General features: G+C 43.1%; 2 protein-coding genes across 5 annotated transcripts in view; both read left to right on the forward strand.

Annotated features, from left to right (window-relative positions):
* Positions 1–21,015, forward strand: part of LOC120457308 (zwei Ig domain protein zig-8) — a 136,417-nt gene that overhangs the window by 44,767 nt on the left and 70,635 nt on the right. For 3 of the 4 annotated variants that reach the window (XM_039644798.2, XM_039644799.2, XM_039644797.2), the window contains one exon: positions 20,684–20,776. The exons of the other annotated variant lie outside the window; for it this stretch is intronic. The gene's annotated coding sequence lies outside the window, so the exon portion shown is untranslated. The remainder of the gene's footprint in view (positions 1–20,683; positions 20,777–21,015) is intronic. 4 annotated transcript variants of the gene reach the window in all.
* On the forward strand, positions 12,739–13,776 carry LOC120457310 (transcription factor BTF3 homolog 4-like). The gene has a single exon (XM_039644804.2). It carries the CDS (start codon positions 12,908–12,910, stop codon positions 13,685–13,687), a length of 780 nt encoding a protein of 259 aa, XP_039500738.1. The 5' UTR covers positions 12,739–12,907; the 3' UTR covers positions 13,688–13,776.

Raw genomic sequence — 21,015 nt, forward strand, 5'->3', positions numbered from 1 at the left:
AGCGGGCAGCGGAGAACTTCCATTGGGACCGTCATCGACATCGATATCGACATCAGATTCCGAATCAGAATCAGACCAACATAAAGCCGATCCATTGCATCCATTGCAGTCATTACGACCACAATGAAAACTGGCTTTCGTGTACGTCATTTATTTATTGCAAGTTTTGTGTGTGGCCTTCTGCTGGCTTAACAGGAGGCAGGAGGCACTAATGTGCATTTCATATCCATTAAGTGACATTATGGTCCTTCAAATTCCTTTGATCTGGGATGGGTGAAATATAACCTTTTCTAAAGTGCATGAGCAGGCTTACTGCTTTATTAATTCATTGTAATCTGTGAAAATCTTGGGTCTTATATCATTAAAAAAAAAGGAAATGCAACTTCAGAGGGCTTAAATTAAGTTAAGCATTCACGGGCTTTTACACTAGTTTTCTCATTTTTCAATTTTGTATTCAATTATTCAATTAATTAAGTTTCCCTGGCATTAAGCTTTCGAATCAAGAGTTCAAAGTATAAACAAATATCTCTTTTTGCAAATATTTACCGAAGGTGTTACAAAAGCCTGAACTGATTACACTGAGCTGCAAAATGCGGATTTTGGAAAGTGAAATTATAGATATGTTTATAGAGATATAAGTAAAAGATATTATTAACCTTTCAAATTAAAAAATCATACAGAATTCTCGGTTAAGTTTGAAAGCCATGCAAACAATATGCTACAATTACACGATCATATTTATCGATATAATACTCATGAGGGGTGCAAAGAGGCTTAAGGGCACATATGTGCACATGTGTGTGTGCGTGTGTTGCAGTTGCGTGTGGCGACATGCCACGCCCCCCGTCAGACAGCTGCCGCCCCTTGGCGTGTGCGTGATGGGAACGAGTTCGAATTAAATCACAGGCGGCAATTAAATGAAATAAAATTTCCTTCTCAAAAGTTGCCCACAAAAGCCCACAAAAGTGTGCTGAACAGTTTAAACCGAGCACACGCAATACTCAACACTCACACACACAACACACACACACACTCGGAGATAAACTGAAATCAATGACAAAAAATACAGCGCTATCTGGCCATGTGTGCGAGTCCCTGAGATGGTGTGGGTGTGGGTGTGGGTGCGGATGCGAGTGTGTGTGTGTGCAGACATACGAAGACATGGAGAAAAAAAGAACAGTGAGTCAAGCGAAGAATTCGAATGAACAAGGCAAAAGCGCAGGGCTGCACTGTAAAATCAGTATATTTATATGCAAATGGTCGCAAATAAATATTTTGTGAAATTGCAGCAAAAAAAAATTTAAGAAACTATGACTTATTTCAAATGACATATAGCAAACCTTTAGAGCTTTTATAAAAAGGTGTTTAGGGGTGCCTTTTGAAGACGCTATTCACTGGCTATTTAAAGACTCTAGTTTGGGGGGGTCATTTTGTTTCAGTGCTTAAGGCGTGGGTGTGAGGGTGTTGGCTGTTAGCCACCATCGATTGCTTTTGTTTTCGCAGCCCGTGCCGCTGCCTTCAACCGCCTCGAACTCCGCTGCCGTGGTGTTGCTGTAGTTATTGGTATCTGGTTGCCGTGTTAATCTGCTTCCTTCCGCTATATTTGCGCGGCATATTTACGCGACGCGAGGCAGGACGTTGCTGCCGCTGTCGACGCAGCAGCTGCTGCTGATAAGTGCAGCAGCCGTGACAACGCAGTGCTCGACAAACGTGCTGACAACAACAAACTCAGCAAACAAGCGGGCGAAAGAGATACGATGGCTCAGCACACTCACCACCCACCACCACCCACCATCAACCACCCACCGCATAACGCCCAGAGCCCCTTAACCACCCATTATCGCTCCAGCAAGTCGGCCTTTTTATCCGTGTTGTTAGTGTGCGTGTATGAGTGTGTGTAAGTGTGGATTGCGGCGAAATTGGCAACAAGGCGAGTCAGCGAGCCCAGGACTACAACTCGCTTATCCTGCGAATCAGACGGTGAGCTGTTTAATTAAACATTAGGCTGGCAACTTGCAGGTTGATTGCCAGCGCGTACCACACGGCGTATGAGCGATGTGCGATGTGCGAATGCGAATGCCAGTAGTTGCGGTTGCCAGCAAGTATTTTATTCCGGAATTGAATTTGCCGACGGATAGCAACTGATTAAGTTACCTCGCTGTTAGTACGTGTTTACAAGGGGAAACACAGAATTTAATAGTATATAGTTCCAATAATAGCACATAGGGCATTGATACTGCGAGTATGATTGGACTGCCCGCTGCCAGCGTTCTCAATACATGGAAAAATGTGTTATTAAATTGAACCTTTTAAAGCCAAAGCTGCACTTATATTATGTCTTATTTATTGCATTATACAGCCCGTGGTTTTATAGGTAATAGTTAAGGTACTATTTATTGTTTTTCTAGGCACCAATCGTTGTAAGTAGTCTTGTTGTTGTGTTGTGTTGGTTTCAAAGGCAAACAACTGACGCTAAATATCATTCTAAAGTGGATTATTCCTAAAAATGTTGTGGTTATATTCTCTAAAAGTCTGAATTAAAAATTGAATATTCCTCAACCAAAAGCAAAGTTCCTATCACGTTTACTTTATATTACCGATTGGTTTATATTAAAAACGCTCCATTAAATGAAATTAAAAAATAAGCAAATTACTTTTGTGCAGGGAATCCGGCAATTTCGATTCCTCAGTGCTTAGCCATCCGATTCCCAGCCAGTCCGCCCCAAATGTCTGAGTAATGGGATATTTCGCAAGTGAATTGGGAATCTCATTTGCTTGTTATTCATTGAGGCAACTAAAACCGCTGCCGGCTAACCAAATTAGTCGCAGCTCATCAATTTTCGTCATTAACTTGAGCGGGGTGTCCTGGGGGTCATGGCCTCAAACTGGGCGTCTTGTGCGCGGTGGGCGGTGGGACGGTGGGTCGGTGGGCGATTCTCAAGGCCGTTGGAAGCTGCGATGCCTTTGACATTATGACATGAGCACTTATGACAATACGCTCAGCCACCGATACAACGCATGGACTCATATAGGTCTACACATATACATTTATATATATATACATATATATTGATGCATTATTCATGCGGCGCTTGGGGTTTTGCGCTTTCCATTGTAGTTGCTCATTTGGGCCGCTTGTCGCACACACACATACATACACACACACACACACATAAACACTAAGCACACAAACATACACACACTTATGCGCACGCATGGTGTCTGCGCTTAATTACATTTCAAAGGTTATTATGTAATTAACCTCGGTCCTGGCGCTATCATCTCAAAGCTCCAATGGTGATGGAGCTGTCACATTTCATTCCAAAAACTTCTACGACTCGTCTCGAGTTCCTGGTCCTTTTTTTTTTTGGCGGACGAATCCTTTACCATTCTCCACTCGTCTTGCAATGAACTTATATACCTTAATTAATGTTCATGTTCTCGGTTTTCTTTCGTATAATTTTGTTTTTTTTGGTTTTTTTGACGCCCTTCATTCTGGAGCGTTATTCCCTTGGCACGCGTCAAAATGCAGGGTTTAAATATTTCTTAACATGAACATACATCTTCCTGCGCCGTCAGAGTTTCGTGGGCTTAACAGTGTTTTCCCGGCATAATTTTCCATCTTCGCTTTCTGCCTCTGCCGCTTTCATATCTCTCACTCTCATTTTTGATGCCATAAAATTTTTCAAATGTTCTTCATATAAATGCGGTATATTTGCCCTTGTACCGCCCCATCCGAAGGGCATGGCACAGGCTGGGGCACAACAAAGAGAGTCAAGGCCGTTTAAGGTATACACAGACAAGTATATACACACATGCATATACATACATATATATTATATAAGCGCTGTGATGTGTGCTTAATGTTGGCGCAAAATTAAAATTGCGTTTTAAAAGCAACAAGACCAACTCGTTTTTAGGGTTCTGTCAGCAAAAGGCATATGTAATAAGGTCCCGGCAAAGGAACTTGCTTTAGGTCCAAAGTCGGGATCTTTTTGCTCTCCAGCAGCTTAACTCTGGCTTTGCATTCTGCAAAAACATTTTAAGAGGCTTTCCGAAATGGCAAAAGCAAACGAATCAGATTTTGTGCACAGCCTAATCAAATACATATGATTAAAAATTATAATGGGTATTATTGGAAGGAACTTTGAAGGGATGCTGAAGTTTCAGTAATAATAACTTTTCGTCAATGGACTCCTTGGCTGCGATCATGAATGAAACTACCAATGGTTTCATGAAACTCTGACAGAAAGAGTATAGCTATTTTGTAATTCCCCACTGTGTTCTTTTAGTTTATTTGGTAGCAGTCTAGTTTGTTTTTGGGTCGACCGGCGTTTCTATTAAATTAACAAAAATGTCTGGGCCACCAGCAACAATAACAAGGATAACAGTGGCAAATGTGAGTGCAGCAAAGGCAAAGGCAAAGCCAAAAGGCGACAAGGCCAAAATGAGTCGCATACTAATGCAAAACTGCTGTTTGTCTGGTTGCTTGCTTCCCTGCTTGGATGCCTCGTGGTCCCCTAGTCCTTGCCACGCCCCTCTATCCACATCTCGCCCCCTCCCCCACCCTTTTTCCCACTGCCAATGAACGCATTAGGAGGCAACAACAATAACAGCGGTAACTACTTAACAGGCACATGTAATACGCTCGCATCAAGAGTACCACTTACATTTTACATTTTGCATTTGCATTTGCATTTTGGATGGCCAAAGGGGGTTGAAGGGGGGCCCTAAGAGGGTTCAGGGGGAAGGGGCATTAACCCCCCCATGTTTATTTGTGACCTGTGGCCAGTTGACAATATACAGTGCCACACGAAGTGACGATGCCAGGAGCACACAAATCAGACTGCAAAGTGATTAAAGTTGTCCTGGCACCGTAAAAGTTGGCCCCAAAAGTAGGCAATAATTTTTGCACACAAAAAGGGGTGGACCGTCTGCAGATAGTTCATTACTCCTCGTACATTTCGCATTTAGCTGACTGGCGGCTGGTGCATTAAGCAGCCAGTGCCGTACGCCATATGCCGCGTTTAAAAACGCGACAGCGGCAATAAACACGCGCAAAACGTTTGAATATGAGAAAACGCGAGGCGAATAAAGTGGGCCACAGTGGCAATTGACTAGTGACTAGCACACTTACTGATGAATGACTCTAAGCGATGGAATAATGTATTGTTTCCGTTTCCATTGTTGGCGGCAAGTCTGGTCTAGTCAATATGAGACCATTTAACTTTTAACATAAAACTTCCCCATTAATCATCAATTAAATGCCAAGAAATTACCTTTACCGGTAAACTGCAAAAGAATAACTTTCAGCATCTGTACTGGCTAACAATATTTAAATAGGACGAGGCCGTGATGTAAAGAATTTTGGACCCATTATCTCCTGTTGTCTTTGGCGACCATTAATGTTTGCGTCGGTCACAAAGCCCAACAACACACACATATGGATGTCCTGGCCATCCTGGATACGAGGATATTCTGTCCTGGTCGCAGGACTATGATAATGTTTGCCTGATGCCAGCGCACCTTCACTTTGAGTGTATTACTTGCAGCACTTTTATAATGATATCAGCACATAAAAATCGTGTTATTTGCCAACTTAAACATAAGCATATCAAGCATCAGAGAAGAATATTTTGCTCGTTCCTCTACGGGAAGAGAGCTTATAAATATTGTAGCGGTGGCTTGCCTCTGTTGTTGTTTGTCAAACGTTGTTAGTAGTGGGCAAAGTCGGGCGAATCCTGCAGGATTCGGGGGGAGAACGAGCTCAAAACGAGACCACATCATCAGCTTCAGAAGCTTCTGCTGTTGCTGCTGTTTCTGCTGTTGCTGCTGCTGCTCCTGATTCTGCATCAGCTTCTGAGCAACTGTGGCAACGTCAACAAGCGGCGGGAAATATTCACATGCATCCTCGGATTTGCCTAAGCGCCGTCTATATGTATGTATGTTCATATGTATGTATGTATGCATGTCCATAAAGTCACACACCCGCACACATCCCAGATCTCGAAAGACCTGCGTATACGAGTATATGCATAAATATATCCGTGTGCCAGGGTGTATGCAATGCGCTCCAAAAACTATCAAGAACAGCGATGGCAAGACAATAACAAGAGCTGCAGCCCAAAAAAAAAATGCAAGAATAATATGTGCAAATGCCAATGGGCTGATGCAAAGGTGCTGCTGCAGGACGAGGCAATACCCTAGAATAGATAATTCCATGTTATTAAATACTTTGATATTGATACAAAATTATAATAAAGAATAACCATTGAGTTGTCATTTTGAGCTGTTCTATGCCAAATTATATTCGTAAAACCTCAGTTGGGTAAATGAAAGCCCTGTGTCGCCGGTCTGCCAGCACTGCCATCACTGCCACTAAGCTATCCGCTTTCTCTTTTTCCCCTTTCCCGCCCACCCTCTTCACATTCCCCGCTCTGGCGACTTTCTCCCAACCCTTTATGCGATGCTGGTGCTGCTGCTGCTGCTTTCCTCCAAGCGACGGAGCACACGGGGCGCATGAGTAATCTAGGCAGCTTGTGCTTTGCATTTCCGTTCCGTACCGTCTACGTCTCCGTCGCCGCTCCCCTCGCGCTCTTTAGTCAATCCCTTATGCATCCTTTCTATATACTTTTATTCCAGCAACCTGTGCTGATGTTGTATGTGTGTGTGTGCTGGTGTATTTTTGGTATTTATTTTTGGCATTATTATTGCATATTTTGTGTCGCTCGCTCCTCCCTTTTTTTCCCCCATTTTTTTTCTCGCGCTTTACGTTAATGCGAAATTTATGCTTCATGCGCTTTTAGTTTTGCCCCGCCCCCCTCGCCACCTCGGCAGTTGCCATACCTTTTCTTGGATTTTTGGTATGCGAAAATATTTTCGCCGGCAGCCTGGATAAAAATGGGAGCAACCGCCCCCACCGTCCATTGGCAGGTGTTTTTGTGTGTGGGAGCGGCTGCCTTTGCCCACATATTGATATTGACCAAAAAATATCATCAGGCGCACGAGCGCACACAGTGCAAAAAGTAAGGAAATAAAAGAAGTGAAAAGAAACTTGTTTATCCTGGAAGCAGCAAAGCTAGAGAAATAGATAAACAAATACATAAATAAAAAGTGCAGACAACAAGGGAATACCGAAATGATAAAGAAATACTGCAGGAGGAATGTAGCCAAGAAAGCTAATGACGAAGTGGCGTATAAGTAATGCGGCAAGATGGGGCGTACATATGAGTAATGTGCTGCGACAGGTTATGTGTGTGGTTTTTGTTCCGAGGAAATAGGTTCTCAAATTGGTTACTAGTTGCAGGTACATATAAAGTAAAAGAGAGAGAGAAAGGAGAGAGAAATTTAAACAGCCTTGAGTCGCTTTCCTTTGATCAAAGAGAATTTCGATTACGAATGGCACAAGGAGCTGGGCTATTGATGCTTCAATAGTTTTGCACCACCCCCACCATTCAATTCAGCGTGCCCTTCATTATATTCCTTCCGCTTTCAAAAACTTCGATTGCATTTCCGTTACCATATCCGATTTACGAATATATGTATATACATATATGGTTATACGCACAGCCCGCATTTTCCAAGCACTTTGGCCCCGCTCTTTGGCATCGGATCACCCCATTTGGCTCCCGCCTTAATGGCCTCCACTTGTCGTATTTTATGCCGATTTCATTTTCATTTTCATTTGACTCGCCACGCGCCAGGGCCAACCAAGTACCAAGTGCATGCTGTGTGTGCCTCCTCGTCGGTGAACTTTTCCACATTCCGCATTTGGAGCACACGGAACCACAGACCCACAGACCCACAGACCCACAAAAACACTCATGAGCAGCACCACCGGCACCACTGGCAATCGAAAAGCCCCCGTGCTCGCACCACTCGCCGCCCACTTTCAAATAATCATAAAAGAACGACGCTGAAAATTTATTAAGAAACTTGGGCACTAAAAATAGTTTCTAACAACACAGCGGTGGGGGGGTTGGTTGGGTTTTTTCAAAAAGGGGGTGGAAAATATTACGCCCGACGTTCCAATTTGCTGACGAATGCCCTTTGCCATGGGAAGGTCAGAAAAATATGCCAAAAATAACAGTAATCAGAATTTCAAAATCAATCAACAGTTTTTGCATTGCGCTAATTGCACATCGAATGGACGGATGACTCAAAGTGTAACATTTTGACTGCCGGAGATTTTTAATTAAAATCTCCCAAAAAGAGGCAATATAGCCACAATTCTGGTATAGCAAATCTGGCATAAAGTTTACAAAGTATCGCAAAGGAAGTGTTTTGATCTCTGTTATAATTAAAATCTCATGAGGCATTTAACATATTGGTAAATTCAAAATAAAAGATATAATTTTTTTAATCGAAATATGTTTATTAAAATATTTATTGCTAAATATGCCGTAGAGTATCCAAAACCTAATTAAAAATTTCAAGGACAAAGTTCAAAGTCTTAATGAAATGAAATATGTAAACGGGGGAATTGATAATTGAATGAGCATCATGGGTCTCAACTCACAATGCAGAATTCAATTTCTAAAGTGAAATAAAATCGATAATTTGTGGCAAGTTGCTTTCAACGTTTTCATGCGTTTTTATGTGTCACTCAGAATTTTGCAAGGAAAAATGGCAGATTTTTCCACAACCAACATATTTTTTGTTTGGTTTTTGGTAAAATGTTTTTGGGCACTGCCGGTGGCTAGGCACGTTCATTAACCCCCTAAAAGTGCTCGTTCTTTCTAACTAACTCGGGTCCCTTGCCTTTTACTTTTCTTAGCCATTGTCCTGCTGGTTTGGGCCTCTTCCTTTTCCTATTTCCTATTTGGGTTCGGCTCCAGCGGCCTGTAAAATCCCTTTAACGACATAAACGGGTTAAGCATTTCGGTGACGTAAATATGAACAGTAATAACAACATCGCATGTGTCCTGAGTCCTGGCCAGAGTGTCCTGCCTGTCGGACATTGTCTGGTTTATCCTGCCTGCCCGTAAGCCTTCGTCTCCTTCTTCTGCCAGCCGTCGTTGAGCTTTAAAGCCTGAATTTCAGTTATGAGCAGAACGTGAGTCTCTCGCATACATATGCGACTGCATGCACATACACACACACACACACATGCTGGCACATCCTGTCACACCTACACACAATACACACAGAACCCACACACACTTCTTGGCCAACTCACTCTGCATTTGTGTGCATTGGGCATTTTTCAAAATGGCAAACAAAGCGCGCGTGACAGGAAAAAACGGCCAGCAAATCGTTCACTCAGCCTCAGAAACACCCAAAATCCATTTCCCTCACTCACTCATACCCACACGCTTTCCTTTTGTTTCAGAGTGTCCGTGTCTGTGTGTGTGTGTTTGTGTGGCTGTGTGTGTGTATGTGCGCGAGTGTGTTTGTGAGTGTATGTGTGGCAGACAGTTTGCCAGGCATTTGCTTAATTTAATTTTGCCTGCCTCAACGGCTGCTGCTTCAGCTCTTCTCTCTCTCTCCTCTACTTTCTCTGGGCTCTCTTTCACTTTTCACTTCATTTTGTTTCGAACTTCCCCGGACTTTAAGCTCACCCAAACGGCACGGGAAGGCCTTGGAAATTTCTTTCGGTGTACGCACCAGTGGCTGTCTTGACTTGCAGTTTGTTTTCTTAAAATTTCGCAATTAATCAACTTAACGTGTCCAATCCGGGAATCCATCTGAGCTCTTTAAGCTCGCCAAAAGCCTTCGAACTGCAGGCACTGCGCAAATATACTCAACTAAAATCAACAGCAAACTACAATTGGGTTCAAGAGTTTGGGATATTATCATATAACTCTTGTTTGTACTTTTATCAAAAGTATCATAAAAATGACTATTTAATTGATTGATTGAAATAAAAATCAAGCTGAGCTTTTTATTTTTTGACACCAAAGTGAATGAAAAACTGAAAACGAAACAAGAACTGAATTGAATTGTTTTCAAGTGAAAAGCGAAACAAGTTTGATATTTTTGATTGAAGAAAGGGACTTTCCACTTGCTGCGCTTTCAGAAGAGCGGAGATGTATGCAGCTACATGTGTGTGAGTGCCATCGCTCATCTGATATAATCGAAGGGGCGAAGGAGAAGGGAGGAGGGGCGGAAATGCCCCTTAAACACCGAACCCACTGACACCACCCACAAGTGTCACCCACTCCTTGCGAAAGTTGAAGGCCACAGGACAGAGAAGGTGACAATTGTTCATTTGTTTGGTCCTTTGTTTATCGCCAAACAGTTGACAGCTCTGCTGCTTTGTGGACCAAAAGCAAATGGAAATGGGAAATTAAGAGAGGGAATGGAACAACTGGGGAAATACAAGAACGTGCACATGACGGCTGCTTTCTTTTCGCAATTTCAATTGCTGACAGGCTACTTACACACAGGTACTCTACGTTGTAAAAAGATAACCGATTTTTTAAACTCCTATTAAGTGGGTTACAAATCAAATATAGAAACCGAACTGCAAATATTTAAAATATCTCCATATGTTTTCCTATAAACATTTGTTTATTTGAAGAGTAAAGCCCGGAGTTTTTCATTGGAGAATGTCATCCCAACATAACTTTAACTTTCGTGTTGTTCTGCTATCTGCATTTCTTGTATCTCCAGTGGAATTCACAGGACCATGAAAGATACCAATTAAATTGAAATAAAACCCATATCAACACTTCCGTGCATTTAGATTTCCAATTCCGTTGGCTGGCTTTTTGAGCAGAGCAGAGAGCTGGTGCTACAATTTTTGTCATTTGTGACTGGCGATTGAGTTCCGCTCCCCAGGATGCCAGGGCACTTTGGCACTGTGGTCAACACAATCAGGATGCAGTCATCGCCAGTTGGCACTCCATTCCTCACCCTCTCACTCTCACTCTCTCCCTTTCTCTACCTCTCTCTCTCTCTGTCTGGATTTCTCTGAATTTCCCGAACACACACACACACACACATACACACAGCTGCTCCAGCTGACATAACTCCAAATGCACTTGCTGACAGTCATTGAAAACACAAACTGTAGATTATGCCACTGCTAGGATCCTCCAGTTCGGACTGCCTCCTCCTTGTTTCTCTCCAGGCATCCTGGCAACCTGGCAACCTGGCATCCCAGCACTTGTTATAAATCACAAAACAAGTAAGAAAAAAAATATCGAAAATTTTCTAGCGAAAGGCTACTCAAGAGCAAGAGCTAGAGCATTGGAAAAACTCAAAGACCAAAAATATATAGTACGTAGCCGGGCCGGGCAGGTGGGTTTCATGTCTCTCCTTTTTGGCTTAAATGTGCAGCATTGCAGAAAATATTTCGGCCAAAATGCTGAGGCTGAGCTGCGGCCCATCCTGCATTTTGGCCCATTCACCTTTTTGCCGGTCACTTTGGCAGTTGGTAATGCGGTCAGTATGTGCTTGCTAGTATGTGTGTGTGTGTGCCTCGCTTTTTGGCCCGCTCTCTTATTCTGTTTATAAACGTAACAATGACCGCATTCCTGTTTTTTCTACTGAGCCGCCCTCGAGCCATAGGACCTCCGCCGCCGCCCACTTTTCCACTTTCTCATTTCACATTTCACCGAAAAGTGCAGCAACAAAGTTAAAGTTTTCCACCACTATCTCTCTCTCTCTCTCTCTCTGTTCCCTCTCTCTCTGTCTCTTTTTCTATTGACAACTGTGCGGCTTTGGTGCCAAAAAGAAAAGGAGAAAAAGGGTATCCTTACACAGATACACGCCCCCACCTTCACCTTGCAACACCCACAACCACACACACACACACACAGTCACAAATGAGCAGCAGGAGGAAGACGCCGCGAGCTCTTTACGCGGCCACAGTGACTGCGAAAAAAACATTCCGCTGCGCCAAGCAAACAGCCACTGGCAATTGGCTGAAGCACCGAGCTGAGCTCAGTTAAGAGGCGTTCTGAAATGGTTTGGTTTGGGTTTGGGGTTTGGGCATGGGCTCGAGGTCGCCTCGCCGCATTAAAACAAATAAAATCAAATAAACGTTTATTGCACTGAAATGTTTACGAGGCCACAAAAACAACAACAACAACAGCAGCGGGAGGAGCAACAAAAATGACAGCCAAAGTAGCGAAAATCTGGCAATTTAATCAGCCCGCCCAGCAGCGAAATGATGGACAAATGGCCACAGCGACTTTGTTTGGTTAACACTGGCCATGGATTTCTGGCCAGGAGTGGCGCCAAAAGTGGCCCACTGCCATGAACTCCAGCCACATGGAAGTTTTTCCCTTTACCCATTCTTATTTCATTTGACTTACCTGCATTTTATTTGTATTTTTTCCGGTCGTACATTACTGGCTTCGCTTTATTTTAGTCTCGGCCACAAATGGATTCTTACAACTTCTAAAAGCGTTGCAGCAGGTTAATTTCTTGGAAATACGAGAAAGTAGTGTGACCAAAGACATTAGAATAATATCTTTGGTGTGACCAAATCAGAAAGCCCACTGATATTCACAACAGTTCATATGAACCGAACCTATATCGATAGTTAATGTGCATTTTTTAAATTATTATTATAAATGAATGAATAAATTAATATATTATGCAATTTTCTACCGAAGTTATAAATGCATATTAATATATATTGAAAGAACTAATACCTATTAAACCAGCCTAACATAATAAGAATATGTGAGTCTAGGGCTGCCATCTGCAAAGATATCAAAAAATCCTAGCAACCCTTTTTGCTTCTGTCAAAAATTCCGAAAGGAAGGCGATGACTTTGCATTCTGAAGGCCCCACTTTTCTGATTTGGCGTGACGAGCACAGTCGATTCACACATCTCTGAGCTGATATTACCAAACTACTTGCTTAGTACAGCATTTTTCCAGGTGAAAATTAAAACGAAATTATTTTCTACGCACTTTACACCTTCAAGTTGAAAGAGTTTCGAAGCGAAGCAATGGATGCGAACAAGCTAAAGAAAATGGAGCAGGCGGTGCGCATCGGTGGCAGGGGAACGGTGCGCCGCAAGCACAAGAACATCCCATCCTCGGCTGCGGTCGAAGAGAAGCGTCTGCAGGCCACATTGGCCAAGTTACCATTGAGCCAGGTCAACGGTATCCAGGAGGTGACCATCGAGTTTACCGATTCCAGTGAGATGGTGGTAAGCATGCCCAAAGTTCAGGGCAGCACATCCAGTAATCTGTTAGTGATTACCGGCGATTTCGTGCGCAAGTCGTCATCAGCTGGAGGGCCATCGAAAGTGCCCAAGGCATTCAAGCCGGTAGCTGGTTCCGTCTATAAATCAGAATCGCAGGAGGCCATCAAGGTGGTGGCCAAGAAGCCCAAGAAGCCACGCAATCGTATTCGTTCTCGCAACAAGAAGGCCCAAATGTTGCTCGCCGAAAAGAAAGAGGAAGCATCGGAGCTGAAGAACGACCCCATGGCTGGCGGGGATTCGGAGCCGAAGCAAAGCGCTGCTGCTGAATCAATTCAGAGCTCTTCCGAAGATGGTGACGATCCGAATGATGGCAAGGAGTCATCGGATGGTTCTGATGTGGCTGAGACCATCGTCGGCGACGCAGATTCACTGGGCAGTTTCGACGATGATTCCGACTGCAAGTACGATGACGGCAACGAGTGGAACAATCTATCCTTCTACTCCGATGACTATGATTCCCAGGCGGAGCAGCCCGATCCGGAGACTACTAACGCTCAGGTGTCCGAGGACGAGGATTAGGCATCTTTGTTTGTTGCTACATTTGTACCAATATGCTGAATAAAATGCATAATAAATAAGTGCGCATATGCACCGCCATAAATATTTTACTCTACATTTATTTGGCATTTAATTTTTGTACCAAAAATAGGCATTCAATGTTTACCTTACAAGAACGTGGTTTTTTACGTAAGCATACGTAATGACTTACACTGCGTTACGTTTTTGCCAGTCATTACTTTTTGTTCTCTTTCACATAGTATTCGTTAGAGTTGTCATGTTTATTTGGAGAAATGGCCAACGAATGATTAATCGGCTAAAATCCTGTTGCTGTGTTATAAGCCACAAAACAAGGTACATAAATAAACAAAAATCCTTCTGAAATTAATAAATCATATCAATCGGCCATTTACAACTAAACATTCGTATTTGTTATTTTTATTGAGAAATCGATTAATAATCGATTGTAGTGTTGATAAAGCTATTTAGAGTTTTCAGACTTTAACGGCTCTTTAATGCTTGAAATTTAAATAACGTTTTATTATTTCTTGAACGCATTAAACAAGAAATCCACCCGAAATTCATTTAGCAAACGTTTAAGAGGAAATGCCACGCCTCTACTTTCGTATCATGATGGTGGAAGGGGGAGGGCGGCGAAAACTAATCTGCGCCTCGAAAAATGTACGAAATTAATCTGCACATAAATTAAGCATTAAAATTTAATATATTTGTTTATGGAGCCTCAAAGTGCGATGGGGGGTTGGCGGGTGGGCAGGGGAGGGGGCGGCGCACACAAGGGGGCGTGCCGGATGTGCTGAATATGTGGAAGATGGCATGTGTGTATATGTATAGGTGTGTGGTGTGTGGTGTATGGTGAATGGTGTATGGTGTATGGTGTGTGTGTTCTTAGTGGTAATAAATAAATAGCAAAAAGGTAATAAAACAGATAGCAAAAAGGAAAAAACGGGAAAACATCCCGGGGGGATGTGGAATCTGCCAACTGGTTGCCCATTATCGTATTAGCACATGCCACCAGTGATTATTATGAGGTGTCCTCCCTCTGCTCCAGGTCCTGCCTGTTAGAGCTCCTTTTCCTTTTCCTGCCCCCCCTGCCCCTTGCTCTTTCCCTGATCCTGCTCCTGCTCTCCCTCGTATCCTTTGTCTATGCATGCGTGTATAATTAATTTTGCACCCCTGCCTGTATCCACATCCCCCATGATCAGCACCCAAGCTCCTGCTCCTGCTCTCGTTTCTGCTTCTGCTTTAGCTTTTGCGTTTGCTATTCCCCTTTTGCATTCGAGGCAACAATGGATGGCCTTCATCCCAACTGGGAGCCAGCACTCTGGTAAAATTGGAAGCGAGTTTCCCCAATGGAATCGGGGCCAAATCGGACAGGCTTATGGCCTGTCGACTGACACCAAGCCAACGATATCCTCTTTCCGGACGAGAAAGGGGAATGAGTGCTGCATTTTAATTTCCCACTAGATTCCCTACAATGCATACGCATTGTTAACAGCCAATTGGCTGCGGCTAATACTGATTCATTCGTGCATTGTTCGCCATTACAAGGGACAAAGGTGCTCATTTTCTTATTGTTTTCGTATTTCCCAATGCCTATGAAAAATGGAAAATTTAAAACAAAAATTTTAAGCAGTTTGGTTCAGTTTTTAATCCAAATTTCTGCATCATTTTCCCATTTCTGTCGTTTTTTATGGAGTTTTAAAATGACATATACACAAGCCAGCATAACAGAAGTTATACCCAAAGAAAATGATAACAGCTTAAAAATGTTCAGGCGATGCTACTGAGGCATTTTTATTTGATATTTTTATGGTAGTATATACAATTTCTGTGGGTTTGAACTGAAGCTTCCAAGAGCTTAATGTTGGATTTCACTGGTGTCCAAAAGATACTTGATTCTCTGAGGGTTTCCAGTATCCAAAAGTCTAAGCTGATGCCATTCCATCAAGTGGCTTACTTTACCTTGGAATGTAATGTGAGTGCTTTTCAAAAAAAAAAAAAAAAAAACAATGGAAAGACGTTCAAATGGTATTTGTATTATGTCCCTCGCTTTTCGCCTCTTTGTTCTTGATGAACTCTGGAAATAGTGGCGTTTATAGAAGTTGTCATTTCGATTTGATGACTATTGTCGAACATTATCTACCATAATTCATAAAAGAATGGCGTATCCAGTTGATGCGGCGAATGGAAGATGGATGAAGATGTATGGGCCATAAGAACATCTCATTAGGCTGAGTGAAAAATAGACCTATACGAAACACCTACTTGAATCGCTTTCAGAGTGCTATGGGTGGCTGTGTGCCTTGTGCTACATACATATATTGTCGCCACTTTTGTTTGGACTCTAATGAAATACGCATTATTTGGCAACTGTCTGGCAGGCAGCGTGAATTTAATATCTAGCAACAAGGTTTCTGCTCCTACTCCTGCTCCTGCTCCTGCCCGCTCCTGCCTGTTCTTCCTGATGGCTCCTTGGTCGTGGTCTTCGCCTGTCATCCGCAAACGATGCCATTCATTTTAAGTCACATGTGTCGCCCGGGCATATGGCCACATCCTGGGCAAACCGATTCGAGGACATTGTATTGCGGTCGAATATCCCTATACCAAACCCTCGGCTTAAGTGTTTATTAATATCGAATCGTGCGAACCCGGACATGTGTTTGCCCCCTAAATTGACTTTGCCGTAACTGATAAGGTCCCATTCGCAAAAGACGCAGCCTGTAGTTATTGTAACAAGCCATTTGCGATTGTTATCGAGCTTTTGCGAAGACAACAGATGGTCACACTACACGCACGTATCGCAGCTAGGATTCAAAAGGAGTTCTTGCACAAAGCAAGGATTCGATTCGATTTGTTTTGATTCAACTATGGTCGAAGAACAATTGCGAACTGAGAACTGCAAACGGCCAACTGCGAAGCTCTTGAAACGGCAATTATGAACTGCGCCCTTCTCCGCGCTTCTTACAATCGAAAAGAAGGTCACGGGGTCAGCAGCTGGCGAGAAGTTCACAGTGGAAGGAGGGGAAAAGTTCGCCCTCAGTGCTCTTCAATTATTGTAATCTATTATAAGGGGCTCTTATATCAATATTTTCGATTCGTTTTCGAAAAGTGTTCTTAGCTCAGTTCTTCTGCATCGGTCGTTCCTTTTTAGAAGCTCCCTACTCCCATGCCAAATTCACATTCCTTGTCCGTGCCAAAATTCTTTGCTTAACTTTCGCCTCCAGTGTCTGCGAAACGAGCTAACCTGGCCCAAAAATACTATACTGCAGGATGCTTTCAGGCCTTGGCAACCCTCGGTTGGGCACATACACACAAACACATACACTCGAATGCAAGCACACGTTCTCGTTCCGCTGGGTAATGTCTTTATATTTGAAATTGCTTTGCTATTAAAACAAAATAAACGACGCGACGCGCAACTTATAAATTTTGTTTGAAAATCAAGTGAAATAAATGCAGTGGCAGAAGTAAGGCGCTGAAGGGGTGGGGTTTTCTCCCTTTTTTTTTCTTTATTTTTTTTTTGGGAAAATCTGTACCGGAGTGGAAAAACAGAATCGAAAAACCAAGAAAAGAAACGAGGCGAAAACAAAAGCGCAAGACAAACACGAGATATATACCCTGAAAAAAGGGTGAGGAGTTGGGGCAATAAATTTAACTTTTAGCCGGGTATGTGTGAGTGAGTACACACACACACACACACACACACACACTCACTCTTACGAAAAACACATGACCATAAATAGCAGTGGAAGAAAAACCTTTGCCATTTCCCTTTGCAAAGAGGTCCTTTTCGGCGGTTGCGACTTTTAATTTTATTGCCAAGGTCCAAAGGGGTGGAAAACATACACAATCCTCATTCCTGTCCACTAAAATGTTGGCCAATTGTCTGTTGTTGGCTGTTGGGGTCAGCTAATAATTGGTAGACGACTCTTCATATATCACTGGCGCCCTAAGGTAGTTGATTCTCGTAAATAATTGCCCACCCGAAATAAGTAAGCTATGGAAAATTTACGAGAAGTTCCTCAATTGATTTTGGGTGTCTTAATGAAAATATGTCAACTCAGTTGGCTTGCATGTATGCCGCCTCTCCTTGCTCTCTTTTTCAATATTCACATCCACATCCACCATTTTTCATTTTAATTTTAACATTAATTTTCAATTCAATTTCGCTGCTCATTGTCATCAATTGAAGGCAGCAGCTTGATCCTGCCACGAGTTTGTCATTGATGAATGCCTCGCTCTTGGGCTAAGAAAAGTTTCTCATTTATTTCCTGTTCCTGTTCCTGTTCACGTTTAAATTTGATTTTTATTTATTGCGTATTTTTCTAAGGCTTTGACTTCTAAGGTTGCCTTTTAATAACAGAAAACTCGCATAATTTCGCCCCAAAACTTTCTCCCCAAGCTGATTAGTCCTCTTGCGGTGGCAAAAGTTGAGTTCTCAATGTGGCTGGGGCTATGGCTACACCCGTTTCCTTTTCGGCTTTTGATTTGTGTGTGCGTTATGTAAATTCATTAAGCTGCTGCCTAAGCTGCTGCGGCTTAGTAGCCCCACCTGTACCGCCACGCCTCCCTCCCCTACCCATCGCCCACCGCCCACCGACAAAAGGCCAAACAAACAAATTGATAGCCAGACTTTTGCTCAGTCGACTTTTGCCTTGCACTGACAATGCCGTGGAAAGTTTTCATTATGCATGTGCGCCAAAAACTTGGCAAACAAAGAAAGTGGTCGGGGAGGGGGGTAGGTGGTGCAAACTTTCCCGGACGAAGCTTTGGCATAATTAAAATGTTTATGCGTTTAATTGCAAATGAATTCGAGGCGAAAGTTGCCAGCTGCAACTCTCACACACTCCGCACACACACACAAACACACAGAAGCACACACCATGACAATTGGTGTATCAAATTTTCCGTCTTTCGAATGGAAAAGGATAATAGCTTTGGGCTCGCTCAATCGGAAAATTGTCTTTAAAATTTAATCAACAAGGAAGGGCATCTCGAGGACTCTGAGGAATCTGGCATGTGAGTGACACACAAACCGCATTTGCGAAACACCCGTACCCAACCCGAGCAGATATGGTATGCTGCGTTAGTTAATGGCCTCCATGGCCACTTATGACATCACTGGCAAGGAGTAGCAAGCACTACCAGGATTATTGAAGTGGTTCCCCCAAACCAAACCGCAATGTCTTCGTTCCACACAGATGCTCCGACTGAAATAGAGAGGGTCTACTTTGTTAAGAGTGGCTAGCCACAGGACTCTCGCCACTCTGTCGTCTCCTCCGCTTCTGGCCAAGACATTAAACAGCTTCATTACCTGCAAATTTCTAAATCAAATACGAAGAAAAACCACAGGCTGAGCGGCAACACCAAAAACTGGTTACAACCGAGGAGTCAGAGACTCTTGGAGTCTGAAACTGAAACAGAAGCTCAAGAATTGATTAGCCAGCAGCAGTGACAATTTGCGGGCTGGATGGGTTTTCGGTTCTGGATTCTGGATTCCACTGGCATATATGAACATGACCATTGCAGAAGTATAAACGATGTTTGTTCCCGAAATTTGCTGACAGGACGAAAATGTTGCGGTTAATGTCTGGGCGGAGGTCCTTCAGCTCGGCTTTCGTTGAGTTGACTTGGGTTCATATGTGGGTAGTAAAGATGGCAGATGGATATTAAGGATGGTCACATCGGGCCACATTTACTTGGCCCAGCACTTGCTGGGGAGTTGTCAGGGAAACATTGTGGTTGCCTTGGTGGTCAAGTGCGGAATAAAACGGCAGTCTCTAACTGGGACAATTTCCCCGGGGAAAACGCATTGGATCGCTTTCATCTGTTTTACGATTTGATCTAGTAATCTGTGGTGTGTCGGGACTACACACCTATTCTAAGGCATTTAAATAGTTAGTAAATCCAAACATGGAATACTTTTTTTTCGTCGAACACGTATTTCAATTCCCAGTCGAACCTGAAAAATGCAGATATTTATTTGCTTACTCTGACAAGAGGAAAAACGGAAGGACCCTAATTATTCGTTGAGTAGGTAGTCCCAACTAGTTAGCATTTACCCCGAAAGGGATTGCCTTTTGCCTGGTAGATGGTATTCCATCGCAAAACTCCTTTTATCCTTGTCCCAGGAGCATCGCAGCGAGCACGAGGCTCTTCTGCTCACTTACTGTTTTACATTTGAATGGCTCGGCAGGTCTCCAATCAGTCTCGCCTGGAGGCATTCTTCTAGTTCATTTAATGCAATTTGCTGTCATCGTCACCCAATGAACTCTCCTCGCCGTTTCCCGCTCCACCCGGTCGGCGATAGGATCTGTATTGTATTCTCCTCCCAGCTCCCAGGTGGCTGGGTATCCTCCTGGCAAGGACATCACACTTCGCACACTCCACCCCTCACTTCGCCCATGAACTGCTGTTATCTTTCGGCTGCAACAAGCCAACAAGCAACAAAGCCATCAGGAACAAAAACAGATCTGCAGAGATATTTTGAATGTACAAGCATACTTTATAAAGCAGATACATATACATACATATACTCGTACATATATATAAAAGGTGCGTTCATGTGCCTGATGTAGCAGGCACAAGAAACAAAAAGCACCTGCCCAAAAGAAGTCGGGAAAAACTGAAGATAAAGAAACGTCTTGAAATGAATTCATCCCCAGGGACTTTCGACAGCGCCAAAAATTTGTTTACGGCTTTTTCTTGGGGCCTAAAGAATAATTACATCCCTGGTCGGTTCATCTGATGACACACAAATAGCCGAATGTTAATGAAAGGCCCCTGTTTCTATTTGGAATGCTGCGTAAATAAAAAGCGCTGTGAAATAAAATATGTAAATATCATTTGCAATGTCTTTAATGTGCACGTTCCTAATGAGTTTTCCCCCAGCCAACACGAAGGCCACTCAAAGTGGCCTCCTCTTTGGGTGAAAATAAAAAAAAAAGCTAATATGGCAAATATTTGATTTCAGTTTTCCTCATCTTCCATTTGCAGGCAAAAAAAAAAAGAATAAAATAAAGCGAGAGGAGAACGACGCCAAGCAAGAGCAAGAAGCCAAGGTAACTGCAGCCGGAATTAACACAAAAGGTAAATTTAGCCTCGAAACTTTCGTGGTGTGGCCACCTTGGCCATCCGACCACTTAAAGCCCCACAAAACTGTCGTGCACTTCAGCGATGCTCCAGCTAAGCCACTTATTTTAGTTGGCCAAGAAGTGGCAGGCCAGATCGAAGGGGCTACACCCTTACTTCGCTCTATTTCTCGGGCTTATATTATAAGAATTTCGTGTAGATAGAAGTCGTTATACCCTGAGTTTGTCCTAGTGTTC

The sequence above is a fragment of the Drosophila santomea genome, chromosome X (assembly GCF_016746245.2).
Source record: "Drosophila santomea strain STO CAGO 1482 chromosome X, Prin_Dsan_1.1, whole genome shotgun sequence".
Taxonomy (NCBI): domain Eukaryota; kingdom Metazoa; phylum Arthropoda; class Insecta; order Diptera; family Drosophilidae; genus Drosophila; species Drosophila santomea.